Source organism: Plutella xylostella, chromosome 19, assembly GCF_932276165.1.
Source record: "Plutella xylostella chromosome 19, ilPluXylo3.1, whole genome shotgun sequence".
NCBI classification, from domain to species: domain Eukaryota; kingdom Metazoa; phylum Arthropoda; class Insecta; order Lepidoptera; family Plutellidae; genus Plutella; species Plutella xylostella.
In genome coordinates, this window is record NC_063999.1 from 540,820 (window position 1) to 556,998 (window position 16,179).

Below are 16,179 nucleotides of genomic sequence, written 5' to 3' on the forward strand. Positions count from 1 at the left end.
GAATAATTTCAGACTATGGCCAGCAGTCCACTAACCCCTGCTCTTCTTCCCCAGTGCGAAGAGTCGATGTCTGCGGGCGACATGTGCGTGACCGCCGCGCGCGCCGGGCCCGCCTCGCGCTGGCACCCCGCCTGCTTCGCCTGCCACGTGTGCCGCGAGCTGCTGGTGGACCTGGTCTACTTCTGGAAGGAGGGGAGACTGTATTGTGGACGCCATCATGCTGAGACCTTGAAGCCACGGTGTTCCGCGTGTGATGAGGTGAGGATTCTTATTATGTTCTTTGTCACGTGAAGGATGGTGTATTTTAGCAGGTAGGTTGGAGAATATCATCGAGCAGAAATGAGGATGTCGATGCTAGAAGAGCTGGTTTCTACTAGTTCGATACGTGCAATGTACAAAAGGTGGACAGTAGTATTACACATAATTATCTTATAACACTTTCAGCTGCATTTTTGGTAGACTCTAGTGGTTTAGGAGTAAGAAGGTATATACAAATGGATCCTTCCTGCTCTATTACAATTTTCTAATCAACCGTTCATCCACGATGAATTCATTACCATGAAACATCGGCATGGCAACATGAGAAAGTCACACAACCCCCCATTATCTGAGCTATTGAATCTGCATTCCCAACATGCAAATAGAAGTGGACTTATTCTGCCACAAGAAACAATCGCAGTGGCTGCGCCCGTATTGTGCTACGTGCGAATTCCCAACGTTGGTAAGATTGTATGCATCGCTGCATTTTCCACATTACTTACCTCTTGACCAGTGTCTTAACTGTTTTTTGTGGCTTAGACTGAGACTTTTGCAATGTTTGTATTTGCAATTTAAGTTCACAAGACAATCTTTCAGCAATGGAAGAATCTAGAAATCGGATCGACAATTTTGTACAAATAAAAAGACAAGCTGCACCTTATGTACATCTTACTGTATGAGAAGGCTAAGAGTAAAGTGATGTAGTAATAGTCTTCGTAGAGGCTAATGATAACACCCACTGTAATTCAACAACTAAAGTAGACTAGTTTTCCCTCCAAGAATCCAGCTGTTGATAGAGGAATAATTAAAGAATTTCGCGGCTAACTGATTGGTAGTAATGACGGAGATGAGATGGCGTGTGATTGGCGATTGTAGCCGCCATTGTCGGGGGGGAGGGGCGGGAGCCTGACCGAGCAGAGAGAACTTGAGAACCCGTGACTTTAACTACTACACCTATGTGATTTTACGTGATAGTGAACGTTGGGTGGGATTTGATGTTAATTTACTCAGACCCTATAAATTGGTTTACTATTTATTCTCCTGACCCTACTGCTAATAGATAATGCTAGATGATGTTTTATTGATTGACCAGGACTGTGTAAAACAGCTTTTACGATTAATATGGCATGTCTACTTAAAAAAAAACATTGCTTTTTCCTCCCGTACTCAATGGGATAAAGTTCAAAACGATGTGGGATGCATAATAATTTTGCCCAGCGTTAAATCTAAGTGGTTACTACTTTTCACTACACAAATGGCCCAATCGGTAGCAATCTAACAGTACAAGCTGGAACAATCTCCCGGCTGCGACTGATCGTGACTATCAGCTCCGCATCGATCTCCTCATCAGGCACATCTCGTGATGATGCGACGTTATGATTAGATTAATTATCTACCTCATACACGGCCCCTGAGAACACAAAGAGATTATCTGAGAGGAAATAAGTGGGTATATGTTTTAGATTGTTTGATTTACCTCGAATATTGCAAGCTATAACTAAGTACTTACGTTGTTGAATGTTGATAAAACAAGCTTTTTCTACCTAGATGTCCCTGCAATACAATTTTTATAAGAATATTAAACTAATACATTCCTCTACTTTCACCCGGCATAGCAACTATACCGTAGCCCAATTCCTACAATACCAGGCTAAGCTTTTAATGCCCTCGTAAGTGGCGATTACAACCCTCGACCCGCGGCCTAATTCCGAGCTAATCACTGAAACTAGGGCTACTATACGCATATTTTAAGTCCCGCGCCCGTAAAGTAATGCGCTAACTGAAAATCAAGATGGCTATCAGGTTTTTCCCCTCCGAACCGGCCGCTGAACCTTCGACCTGGATATCGTTATCGCAACGGTCACTGGCGGCCATTTGTCTCAGCCTCGCCGCTGCTTCCTGCCCTAGGGAGGTAACAAGCGGAATTACCAATTCCGAATTTGAATTTCGTGAATGACGCACGGAAGGGTTGAATGAGACATATTATGCCGATATGCCGCATCGTAGATAATAGGTGAATTGAACAGGTGGATAGTGCAAAAATAGAAAGTTTATTGATTTATTAATTGCTGTTAACCGATAAAAATAGTCTGTCTATTGATTAAATGATTGCAGGTTAGCAATGACTCTTCAAGTTCAAAGAATGCCATGTTGTAGGTAATCTGCAAGTCAGAAACGTTCCCTTATCACTTGTAGTGCCCTGTTGGACACACGGTGAACAGCTGATGAAGAGATTAGAGTTAACTACTCCATTAGGTCAGCTTTGTAGACCTACATCACGAAAGGTTGTTTTAAGCAAGTAAATTGTGTCTGGGTTCTGTGCTGTCTATTTATTTATAGCGCATAAGTACCTCGTTTAAGTGCTTTATTGTACAGATATCTTGCTTAACTCTAAAGCAACTATATAGAAATGTATGTATAGCTATCAAAACCTACTCAATCAGATACAATAGAGTCCTCTATTATAGTTTGCAAACAATAAGTATGACCGGTAGATATTATCTAATATAAAGAAACCGCGAAACATTCAGGTTATTCAATTGAATACATACGGTTGCTTTGCCACATTAAATATTTATAGCATTAACACCCCATCATTCGCAAAAATATCCCCCATCTTAACCCGTCAGTGCTAATTTATGACCGCTAACGCACCGCGAAGCCATCGTCACTCGGTTCCTCTTCAATATTAACCCTGCGATAGCATCTTTCCGGTCAAATCCCCCGGATATTGGCCGCTGTCCGAATTGCGGGTCTGTCACGCCACGTGCCGACTCTTGGAGCGTTAAATTTGCACCTTGCCGCTGAAGGGTTATTTGAAATGAAAACTTTGCAATAACACTGCGATTAAATTTTGACAAGCGTTCAATTTTATTACATCAGATTCAATATTTAACGTTTATTGTTCATCAATGCATTTATCAATATAAGAGGAGCCTAGCAAGCGATCAGAAATTTACATACTCACTGAAAATGTCGCATGAAAAATGAAATAAGAAATTTTACAGCTTTTTTATCGAAGCAATTTTTTCAACTAATTACAACGTCTATTGCGGCCTAATATGACATTTACGATTTGCCTTTTTTGGAATCGTCGTAAAATAAAAGTATAGCATTCCTTTGAGGAAACAGTTCATTTTATAGCCTCATGATAGCCATCTACTCCGCGGGACACCAGCCGTTAAATACACATACTACAACTTATTGTTTATGGAAAAAACCAAATTAATACCGGCGAAGAAAGAAAATTCTAAACTTAGGTTAGCTAGATTTATAAACAGATACAAGAAAATTAGTACTGGCGAAGGAAGAAAATTCTAGACTTAGGTTAGCTAGATTTATAAACAGATACAAGAAAATTAGTACTGGCGAAGGAAGAAAATTCTAGACTTAGGTTAGCTAGAGTTATAGACAGATACAACTGGAAATGGGGCGAGATAAATAGACGTAAACGTTTCCAATAGAGACAGAAAGTAAAGCAAAGCTATAGATGAAGAGGATATAAGGGAAGAATTGGAATATAGAGTTTAGTGGCGTAGTTCGATGCGTGGTATACGCTAATGACCTTAAATATTAACTAATAGGTAGGTATTACGTATTACCCAAGTCGACGACTGGTATTGCTGCATTATAATACATGTTAATGCAAATGGGATTCCTACGTCAGTATTAAACATCAAATACCGCCACAGCACCCCCCCTGTACTAGCTGAAAGCTAAATTTCAGGATCGGAACATGTCGATCTACATCAGGTCGCGTGACGAACAGACATAAAGACAGTATCGTTTACATACATATACACAAGTACCTATCAGACCAGCAGACAAATATTCGTGACACAATTTAGAATCGTACCATATAAAGTGATATATAAGTAGATTGTGAAGTTGGAAACTTTTTACATACATGATTATAGTTTAATAACTATTCAAATATTTTGTTTTATTGTTAGGTAATAAGTAGGTCTAATAGATAGTAAACATATAAGTATGATTTTTAAGAGTCTGCACTCGGAAAGAATTAACTTTAAATACCTACCATATTTAAACTGAAAGTTCATAGAAAAAAAACTCACAGTTGGGAAAATGGAAATAAGTACCTACTTAGTTTTCTTTTCACATCCTGAACAATCATGTACTTTTTCAAATATTTATTTTATACCTTTTATAATAAGTGTAGGTATAATTATAACGACTGCCTGTTTGATAATTTCACCGAATACTGTATATTCCAGTTGAATATTTCAGTATGTTTGTTTGTATGATTAGCGTTCAACAGCGAGGCTAGGTACTTATAGTCAGGAAATTCAAATTTATGACCGTTCTATGGCTCCTACCTATAAATCATTTTTCACCCTCGAATATTTCATAAAAATACACCGTTTGTTTGTAAAAATTTGTTTGGTTTTAGAAATTACAGGTATTGTACCAACTTCTCATCAATTCATTTACGTAAAACCATTCACTGGTCAACAGCGCGATCATTAAGAAACAAGGAGTAACTAGCCTATTTATGGACACACACACACACTCACGCCTTGTACTAATGTACTCCCTTGCGGGGTAGGCAGAGGTGCATTGCTGCACCCACTTTTCGCCAGAGTGTTATGTTAGTCCTAATGTAATAGGAGGCGGGCCTATTGCCATTTTACGGGCACATCCAAGACCCGAGAACAAATATCTGTGTTTAAACAAATATCTGCCCCAGCCGGGAATCGAACCCGGGACCTTCGGCTCAGTAGTCAGGACACTAACCACTACGCCATTCGGTCGTCTATTTATGGACCTCTGATGAAAAACTGTACTACTTATCTATTCTAGTGTTTACCTTGGAGTCGCGAAGGTCCGACCGGCGGTGGTTGCCAAACTAGCTGCTACAGATTGTAGTCTAGATTTTAGCACTATAACGAGCTAACCTTTAGTATTCTGGCAAATAAAGTAGAAATCTAAATTATAGCGGCCGCGCAAATATCAAGGCTTCTTGTGCGCCAATGCAGGCAGATACGTGCAGCGGGCTGGCACTGTTGCCTCTACTTAATTACAATATTGTGTACGTACTTATGTTTACTGATAAATAAAATGATCATAATAGGTACTTATTAATATTGTTATTGATGGATGGATGGGTGGATCATTTTTTTACGTAAAATCTACACGGATTTTTGGTACTTTCCACGTAAAATCCACTGAAAGGATTAAAGGAAAATTGGTATGCAGGAAGCTGATACCCTAGATTAATATAGTTGCGGACGTTTAATCTCTTGGGGAAAACTGCATGTGCGATTCGAAACGGAGCTCGCGAAAACAGATTGTGTAAAACAATGATAATAATTTTATATGGTATCATTAATATAAAATAATATACTTTCAAATACATTATAAAAGGCCATAAATATTCCGACAAATTCCTCAAAGCCGAGTTCCCATTTATCAATGTAAATATGTACCATCAATAACGGTGCAGACTTGGCGCACGCAATCAAACGTACCTAGGTATATTCGTGTACAAGAAAATGTGATTTCAGGGATGTGATTTCCTTCTTTACTGAATGAATTTTTTGCAACTCTACATCTGTAAAGGTCAGAGGGTGAGAGCTGATTGTCCATCAATAATATTAGGTTTTTACTTCTTCCTAATGAATTATGTAATTAGATTGTATCATAATATCATTACTAGGTGGTAATCAATAACAATAATATTCGTGATTTCGTCGTATTTATATTTACGAACATACCTAATAAGATTACTACAAATCGCTTCAATCTACCGTATGCCTATGGGTAAAGCTTGACAAGGTAAGGCCCTACCTGCAGTCATGCAACCCCGGCTATAAACAAGTAAGTATTTGTAGCAAATACGGAACTGAACGTCATATATTTCGGATGTCCGCAAATGCAGAGAGGTCACTCTATATTACGAAAAACTACCTTTCGGAGGGCTGCCGCGAGAACCTCGTCTCTATCTCGTTGAATAAAACATACCGATTGCACGACAGCTCTCGTTCATTGGTGTTTTGTCAGTATAGATAGAGTGACCCCACAGGACTGCGGGCATGCGATGCGACAGCGGCAATGGTTCGAGTGTTCATTAACAAGCCGAGTGCCGCAGTTCAGAGGTCAGGTCGCTCATTGAGGGTCAAGAACAATCATACTGGACTAGTATCGACTTCCTTTCTCGTTTTTCCTTTTCAGCTCAAAAAATTAAATTTTTATAAGCTAGGTATTGCTTATAACAATCAATTGGATGGAAGCGAGTGAGTTTAAGTATGTAAGATTGTGAGGTAGTTTAAAGATAATATGTGGTAATGTTTAAAAGAATACAGTGATTAAATTCCACAGAAAAGCATAATGATTCTCCAGTCGTGCCACCTGCGTAAATAATTATATCATTATTTTATATCAAACACTCGTAAGAAATATGAATAATTAAGATGGCGCAATCCAACTCCTTTACGTTAATGACAAGATTCAAGCAATTTTCACGTTAAAAAAGTTGTCATTTCCTTCTTTTGCTATCCGTACACAAATCAGTGCGTATGTTTGCGTAATTATGATGATTTCAATTAGACAAGTGGGCCCTGGGACAGACAGACACACAAGCGTATCTGTCTAATTATCTAGAGAGACAACTATTGTGCGTGTTCGTATGATAATGGACAGAGGCAAACATTAGTTTTTTAAATGAAAACCTGCACTTGTCAGCTCTGTTGGGGAAATTGTTCTGAGTGCATGTAGGAGGCTAACTGTAGTTTATTGTTTGTGCAATTGCAGAACATAGAGAAAAGAACACTACGTTTTAAGAGATGGGAGTACAAGGGAAAAAAAAGAAAAAAATACTTGTATTATTTTTTTTTATTCACGCGTACTAACCGAGGGTACCAACAAAACAAAAATTATGACGTACAAAACTGCCAACATAGCCCCGCTGAAATAGTGATGTGCTTCTTATGGATATTTTTTATCGATAACTAGTAAAAAAAAAAAGTGCGAGTGTATGTATTACTTTAATTTCAGTTTTACACAATAGGATTTCAGTGTCACACAATGACACCAACGTTAAGTCTCGGTTCAACGTTATGTTCCTATTTGAACACAAAAATATAATCCGTAAAATAAACTCGAGATTTTCCGTTGACGTAAGTGCTATGATATAATGTTGAAATAAAATAAAAGTGGAAAAATATAATTATATTTATTTATAATAAAATAAAGTGTCTGCAGTAAGTCCCACACATGGAATTGTTTTTTTTTTCAATTGTGTTCTTAAAATGTTGTGGTAGAAAATGATTGCCACAAATTCGTTTAGGTTGATGTAGCTTTTCAATAGGCACATAAACCAGATCCTCCTTACCGGTCATCTTAACCCACTGTTTACATCTGCAAACAACATTTTTATAATTATTATTAAACAATTAAATATTATTTAAGTAGGTATAATAAAAGTCACTGGTAATTTTTGTATGGAGATCCGAATTTGATTTTCGCTAATTTCCAAAACTAGTAGACAAAAGTTGTTCTGATTGATGAGCTGTGCGTACTAATGATAAATAAAAATATCGATATCGATAAAAAAAAACATTCATGCACTATTGTTGGTTGTGCTCTGCTGACCCTCCAGTTATTTTATTACACTTTAACTTTTTTATACATATAAATAATCTAAATCCTATGCTTTAGCCATTAATTGTAGCTTACCTTTCCTCATCCAGTGGAAATTTGGCCATGAAAATTCTCTTTTGGCCATCTATACGACCGGCTAGCGGCTCTTAAACCACATATTTCACAAGTTTTATAAAACATAATTATTATCAATAATATCAAGCAACACTAATAGTTAGGTACCTCCACACAAACACTGCACTTATCCACAGTAATAATAATATATAAATAACTGTTAAATCTTAATTTATTTATGATTTAAAATTATTTTTCAAACTAAACGATTAACTGACTGACACTGACAGATGACAAAAGCCAAAAATGTCTATGATAGCGTAAAAAGTACTCTGTGAGCGGTACTCGCCATTATTTTTCGTACGCGTTCCATACTTATTTTTTTCCAGACTGTCTTTCGCCAGACTGTTGCAGAAGTCAAGACCTGATGATACTCTAATAATAATTATTATGATTTGAATTTTTTTCCGGTAACGATTAAAGGTGCTTTTCTCAGTGGAACCTTTTCATTGCCCGTGAGTGTAAAAAGAAAATGTATTTTAATGTATAAACAACGTTGTAACCCCCAATATTGGATAGCGGGTTTTTCACGACATTTTTCACTATCTCCATACCTCATATATGTTTAATGAGTTAGTCAATGACTTCGATAACTGCTGACAGCAGGAAACTAGGAATCGAACAGATAGATCTATTTATTTAACTAACAAAAACTCATTCAAAATCGAACCAATCGCACGAGTTTCAAAATGAATCAATCAGTCCCATGCATGTCTAGACAAAATCTGTAATCTCGTCATAAAACCTGTCGCTAGTCGTCGCTCGCTGGCGAGTTGTGGGTGAGCAGTGCAGCGGGTCCCGTTCGGGGCGCTAATGAACGTGGCCTAATGTGCCGAACACCGTGGGACGCGCTATTGTCTCTGAGGGTCTGGGGGGCACGGTGATAGGTGAAGCGGGTAGCGGGGCGATCAGCGGAGCGGAGGAGATAAAGATTGTAATAAGATGGTGGCCGTTTCAATTGAGCTGAGATTCTCGTGAAATAAGTCACTGGCATAGAAATAGAGCTTTTGAAAGTTTCTAAAGCTGTTAAATAGGTGTGGTAGGGCTAAGAAAGCTGTCCATTGAAATCATTGACTATTTATTTAAGTCTTGTTAAAGTATAGGAAAAATTAATATGTCCGCATAAACATGAATACAAACATTCATATTGGCCCGTATAAATCAACTAAATAATCAATAATGAAAGCTTCAGCTAACGCCCGCTCCCGCGCCACCTGTATCCATGGCCACCGCTCTGCCACTTTCATGCGAGGTCGGTCACCGCGACGACCGCACCACCTCGAATTAAAACGACCAATTAGACCAACTAATTAATTAGCTTATTACATACAGCAGCTAATGAGCTGCCTCGAGCATTGTGACCCGCTGCTCCCTGTGACGTGTGCGATGGGAAGACGCGCGTTTATCCACGACATAGTCTTGTGTTCCTTCCTGTTGCTATGCAAGTATGCAGTCAACTGTGATATGTAGAGTACTCTTTTACGATGCATGAAACAGCCCGAAAGACTATATTATTGCAATATTGACATCATATAGTAACGTATTGATTGGACTACATTCGAAGAGGAATATTCTGTCCTTCTCTGTACCTCAGCCTGGATTAGTCAGCGTTTTTTCTTTCCCTGTCTTTCCGCCACAGCTCTTCTCATCTCTTCACATCATGTCTAACGTGTGTTCTCTTGTCCTCAGATAATCCTGGCGGACGAGTGCACGGAGGCGGAGGGGCGCGCGTGGCACATGAAGCACTTCGCGTGCCTGCAGTGCGCGGCGCAGCTCGGCGGCCAGCGCTACATCATGCGCGACTCCCGGCCCTACTGCCTGCCCTGCTTCGACACGTGCTTCGCCGAGTACTGCGACGCCTGCGGGGAGCCCGTGGGCGTGGACCAGGGCCAGATGTCGCACGAGGGGCAGCACTGGCACGCCACGGAGCGCTGCTTCGCGTGCCACACGTGCCGCGCCAGCCTGCTCGGCCGCCCGTTCTTGCCGCGCAAGGGAGCTATCTTCTGCTCCATTGCTTGCTCCAAGGGTGAACCACCAACGCCCTCTGATTCTTCTGGACCAGGCCCGCGCCCCCCAAGAGGCCCACGGCCGCGGAGGGCTCCGTCACCGAAAGAGAGTCTCCAGTCGGAGTCGTTCCCCTCGCAGACACCGCCGCGAGGGCCCTCGCCGCATATAGACGCGGACTCCGAGCCAAGCGTCTCCGTGGACCCGTCGCTAGCGCCCGACTCGCCCCCGCCGCACCCCCCGCCGCCCCCGCACGCCTGCCTCAGCCTGGACCGCGCGCTGGCCGACCTGCGCCTCGACCAGTCTGTGACCGAGCACCTGCCGCCCTCGCCCGACTCGCCCGACTCGCCCCAGGAGGCGGCGTCGGCCGAGTGGCGCCCGCCGCCGCCCGTGGACGCGCAGGCCGTGGTGAGCGCGCACTCCTCCTCCATGCCGGAGCTCACGCTGGTGGACGCGGGGGGGAGGAAGCCGCGCGGGGGGCGCACCGTGCGCTTCTGCGGCGACGACAACGAGGCCTTCGAGCCGGACGAGCCCCCGCGGCGGCCGCGGCAGGAGCGGTCGCACCGGCGGGAGCGGCGTGAGGACCGGCGCCGCGCGCGCGAGGAGGGGGCGCAGCGCGAGGAGTTGGGGCGGCGCGAGGAGGGGGGGCGGCGCGACGAGGGAGGGCGCGACGACGACGACGCCAGCAGCTACTGCAGCACGTGCTCCTCCTCCACCTCCTCGGCCGACTCCTACTCCCTCCCCGCGCGGCGCGCGTACGGCGGCGTGCGCATCAGCTACGTGCCCAACGACGTCGTAGCCGCCGCGCGCCGCCAGCGACGAGCCAACAAGGAACACGACAAGAACTGCATCATCTCCTGATCACCCACCCAGCACCAGCCTCCGATACCAAGACTGACTTTTGTATTAGTAATGTAGTCCAAACAAAGTAGTTTACTAAATGACGAAGAATGTCTTCCCGGATTTTAAAAGCAATCTTCCGCAGCTTTCGTTTGTTTCGCGAGTTTTTTTGCTAAAGATACGATATGCGTCACGCCCTCGCCGGGTGTCGTCACACCTGACGTATCCACACACGATGACGTATCATCACATGACGTCTCTCACGTCACGGTCGTGTTGTGACAATGGCCCGGCGGGAGGACGTCACATTTCGCTATCGATTTAAAGGGTTTTTGCTTCGTGAATGCGGCTTTCAACAAATTCTATCGCAATGTGTAATTTGGCATAATGACACCCCGCGACATCCCATTAGCAGCACCTGGCGTGTCGGGAACGTGGATTATAAATTAAACTTATACTTTATTGCATTCATCTGCTTAGTTTAATCGTTTGCAACCTATACGTATGTTTGTTTGTTATTCATCTATTTATTGTGTAAATATTTTGAGCAAATCTAATAGGTAGTATTTAACATATCGACATGCATGCTTTGTTTGTTTGTACTCTATCATATCCTTCTTCATAAAATGATTAATTTAAGACATATCCCACTTTGCCACATAGTGATTAAGATAATTCTAGATAAGTTACAATTAAGGTATGAATAAAATAATTGTAAATTGACGTCAGTACAAAATCGCATTGTATTATTTTGTATTGCACTTTTGCATTTTATATAATGTGTGTTCAAAATGTGTAAATAGAATTTATATAATAATCGTAATTAGTAACTGCCTTACGAACTACTGCCGCAAACATGTGAATTTTACTCAAAGTTAAGAAGAATAAATAAATAAGTATAAGTACCTAGTTGTCTAGATCATGTACCTAGTTTTGTAAAACAAAGTTGCGCTCACTCAGAATACTCAACGGTATTTATTGACAAATAATAAATAAATCATTTTTATACTAATCCATGAATTTGTACAAATTACTCATAAAGATACGTAATGTTTTTAAGTTATTTGTAATACGAGAGAGGAAATAAAATGTTTTTTTAATAAAATTGCCATTGTTTTACTTATAACCCGATAACCACCGCAATAATACCCTCGTGGTGCCTAAAACCCATTCTTCATTGGAAGAAGACCCGTGCCCCAGCAGTGGGGAGGTGATGGATTGTGAATGTCAGCCTCATAAGTAGTAAGTATGTTTCAAGGACTTTGTACATAGAGCGTCAAACTAACGAACTGTCAATGTTTGAATGAAGGCGGTCTGGAGGCGGTTAGTCAGGTACGAGTAGTATTGTCACTGTGAGAAGGGTCAGGTTTCTTCGTCCTAGACTGTACAAAAGTGTAAGTATACCAAGCTGCTTTAAAAAATATATATTTATTTGCTATGAATTCTTAAAAAAATTAGCTCATGATTAGTTAGTCATAATCATAATGATGAATATAATTTGATGATCGAATAACGAATATAGTAATTACCTACTTGTAGTGGACAAGCGAGATAACAATGCAATAAGTAGGAACTACTATAAGAAACACTACTCATGCTATACATACAGCTATACATAGAATAACGAATGATTACCAGTAATTTGTAGTACCTATTTTATACCATTTTATTCATGTGCTGCAGTTAGCTAAAAGAAACAATCCGATTGCAGCTTTGAACTCTACCTACTCATTTTATACTAAGCTTCAATTCTCATGAAAGTATCTATAAACAATTAAATAATAAGCCCTAATTATACAAAATTTATATAAAACATGTAACTAACCATGCCACGTGTCGCGACGACGAAGATATCAGTGAAAGTCCGACTGTCTGTCTGTGTATTGACGAAGTGAGCTACGAGTGTGTGAAACTAGACGGAGTACGAAATACTGCCATTGTATTCTTTTTAATATTACTTATTATTATTACATAAAAGAGCCGAAATGTAGGTCCCGCTATACGAAAAATTTCAGGAATTATTACAATGTGTGTTAAACCAAAAGCCTGATGTCCACCTATCTAATAATAATCAGAGAAATACGGGTTTGTAAATGTTTACCTATTCAGTTTCAACACGCCCTCAGCTTTGCAAAGGTAGAGGAAGTTTTGCATACTCCAAATGAGTCTTAGAATTTTCACTATAAAATCATCGAGAAACACATCGAGACTTCAGAACTCCATAAAATATAAGTTTTGTTATGACGAGACTAACATTTGACTGCGAAATAAAAAGTTTCAAGCAAAGTTTACAGCCAGATCCGATTCTGCGGGGAAGGCAATGGTTTGTGAATAGATTGTGAACAAAACAATTTCTCAGTTTATTGCGAAACTCTGAGGATCTTTCTTTTGTTTTTAAGCCATGTTGCTGATTAAAAGTTGAGGGAATCGAAATTAGAAATATGAATCAATAATTACCTACCGATATACAACTTTAGAACCTTCGAAATATTCAATTCGTAATGCGGAAAATATGTTCATTGGTCATGTGGGGGACAACTTATATGTTTCAGGAACCCGGAGGTAAAACTTGCTTGGCGTAGGGACATTAAACCTGCCGAATACTATCATAATGGCTGATCCAATCTGAATCACATTATTTTTATAGCACTTTAATTGCTACCCTCTGTCTGCTGTATGTTCTCTCAATGTCAGCTAGGCACTATATGGGCACCTTACGAATAAATCTTTTCCAATGGAATGGCCTGAAAGAAAACAGTCTATTAAGTGGAAAGAAAATAGCGGTTGTTAGTTAAAATCCACAAATTTATCCGCTAACGGCCATTCGGAATGATACATGGCCTCGCCCCGTGAGGTGGCGCTCGCTCGGACTAGCAGCGATAGGCCCGGAGATGGTGCAGAACTCAATTTTACAAGAAATTTACATAATAAATGTAAATTACTTATTATTATTATAAACAATCACACGCGCCCATATGTAAAAAAATCGGGATGCAGAGAAGGCGATGAAAAAATATGATTTAAATATCCACCAGTTTTGGAAACTTCCTGCCAAAGACAGACAAACAGACACACCGATAATATCCAATAATTTAAAACTTATAAAACCTAACTTTTTCCTTTCACCACCGTTCATGAGCCTATAACCTCCTGGGCTACCCAAGTGTTGGTAGGGGGCTCGTCTCGCCGTCTGGATGGGCTGTTTTTGGCAATCGCCGTCAAATGGCCCTCAGTCATGTCATGAGCCACATTCCGTGAAATATGGCGGAGGGGGTTAGCAACGATAGGGTTGTTTGTGGTTTAGCATTGAAGTGGATTATTTAGTTGTCCCAGACAGCCGTGTATCAGTCTTGGGCCTCAATTATTTTGGTATTAGTCTAAGTCTAGGTCTACTAGACGAGGTAGGAGAAGATACTAGATGAGATACCTAAGTTAAAGTAAAGATAGCCAAAATATGTTGTAATCGGATTTGTGAATCTTAAATGACCCCGCAATGTTTGCCCGCAAGGTGCTGGAGTGATACTTAGTTATTTATTTAAATATTTTAGTTTTATTTATGTCATCATCATCAACATCATCAGCCAATAATCATCCACTGCTGGACATAGGCCTCTCCCAAGGAGCGCCACAACACTCGGTCCTCGGCCTTCCTCATCCAACCACTACCCGCCTAAGGTCAGTCCAGCGGGCAGGAGGGCGTCCCACGCTGCGTTTGCCTGTTCGTGGTCTCCACTCGAGAACTCGTCTACCCCAACGGTTATCGGTTCTTCGGCAGATATGACCAGCCCACTGCCACTTCAGCTTGCATATTTTGACAGCTATGTCGGTAACCTTAGTCCTCTGACGGATAACCTCATTTCTGATACGATCCATCAGAGAAACCCCAAGCATTTATTTATGTAAATATGAAAAAATAGTAGCACCAGTCTGGAATGTCTACGGAAGCTCGTATCCAAATTAGGCGACATAAAGGGGTTTGCAGACGATGAATCATTCCAAGGTTAACCCTTTCAACAATAATAAACCAAAGAAATTAACCCTTCTAACGAGTAGAACCACTCAACCCTTAAAAACCGACCGAAAAATTCATTAACCCTAAAATACTCACCCCTTGGGGCGTGAAACCAAAATTTAAAATTAGAAAAGTATGCACGGATTGTATACAAGTTGCGAGTGAGTACAGAAGGTATTAAGTCATTAGGAGACTATTAGCTAGTGATTAATGATTGTTCCGCAACAGCACTGCGCGGTGAAGGGTTGAACGCAAAGATTAGTTAACGACCAGAAGTGACATGCGATCATTTGTTAAATTTAATTGGGTATAGTATTAAAAAACTTGACCATCATCTCTGGTTAAAAAAATTAACTATTCTGATAAAATAACTGTTAAAAAATATTCCATAGAAAAATACAAAATACTTTTTAGCAACACATAGTAAGTAAGTTCATCCACATCTGATTATTGTTTTATCATGAGCAAAATCAGATGTGGATAAATAACATGAACTTACCTAAAAATTTAATTTTTTTCTTCTAGTCTCTCAGAGGCAAATCCATAAGAGGTAAAGATAGTTTAGTATCACCTCTCATTGGCTCTCACATCTACCACCATTTATTTTATACTCTCATAAAATATCGATAATAATCCCAATAATGCGTGGTTGACAGGTGACAGACACCCCAACGCGTTTATTTTGTCACTTGTATAACATTTATTAGATATTTAATTTATTATTTTCACCACGGTTTCCTGTAGCTAATCAGTAATCATACAAAGGACATAATAATTTTACTCATCAAAGTATAATTAAATAACTGGGTTTTTAATGTCAACTTTTATTTCACAGGCACAACACAATTAGAATACTTTACGTTTATCGTACAGAAGGCTGCAAAAATGTTTTTGTATGAAATATCTCCGTGATATTTAGCCAGTTCAGTTACCGAGGTACCAATAGAGAAAAACCACCGAAAAAATACAAAATATGTAAATACTTACTTACCGTAATTATGTATTCATAAATTTATACATATTAATTAATTACATATTATTAATAATTTTCCAAACAAACCCAAATCATTCCAACCAGCAACAGATTCAGAGTTGCTCAACTACCCTGTGAAGCGGTACGGCTCTTTCAATACAAATCTGTCCATCATCAGTCAGGTGCGTGCAGGCGGTGTGACGGCACCTGCGCCACGCTCGGGGGCCCCGGGGGCGCGGCGGGGGACGCGGGGGGCGCGGCGGGGGCGGGGGACGCGGTCCGACAGACCACCGGTAATGATTTGGTCACGTCACTAAACGACCCGCCGATTGAAGGGTTGGATTGGCGTTGTTGATTG

At 40.7% G+C, this 16,179-nt stretch overlaps 1 protein-coding gene across 5 annotated transcripts in view; it reads left to right on the forward strand.

Moving 5' to 3' along the window:
• The window catches only part of LOC105384052 (protein prickle-like), a 333,604-nt gene extending 321,664 nt beyond the window's left edge, over positions 1-11,940 (forward strand). For all 5 annotated transcript variants that reach the window (XM_048627919.1, XM_048627920.1, XM_048627921.1 and 2 more), the window contains 2 exons: positions 55-258; positions 9,682-11,940. In XM_048627919.1, the coding sequence (XP_048483876.1) occupies positions 55-258; positions 9,682-10,857 (1,380 nt within the window). In that variant the 3' untranslated portion in view covers positions 10,858-11,940. The remainder of the gene's footprint in view (positions 1-54; positions 259-9,681) is intronic.
• The last annotated feature ends 4,239 nt before the right edge of the window (positions 11,941-16,179 follow it).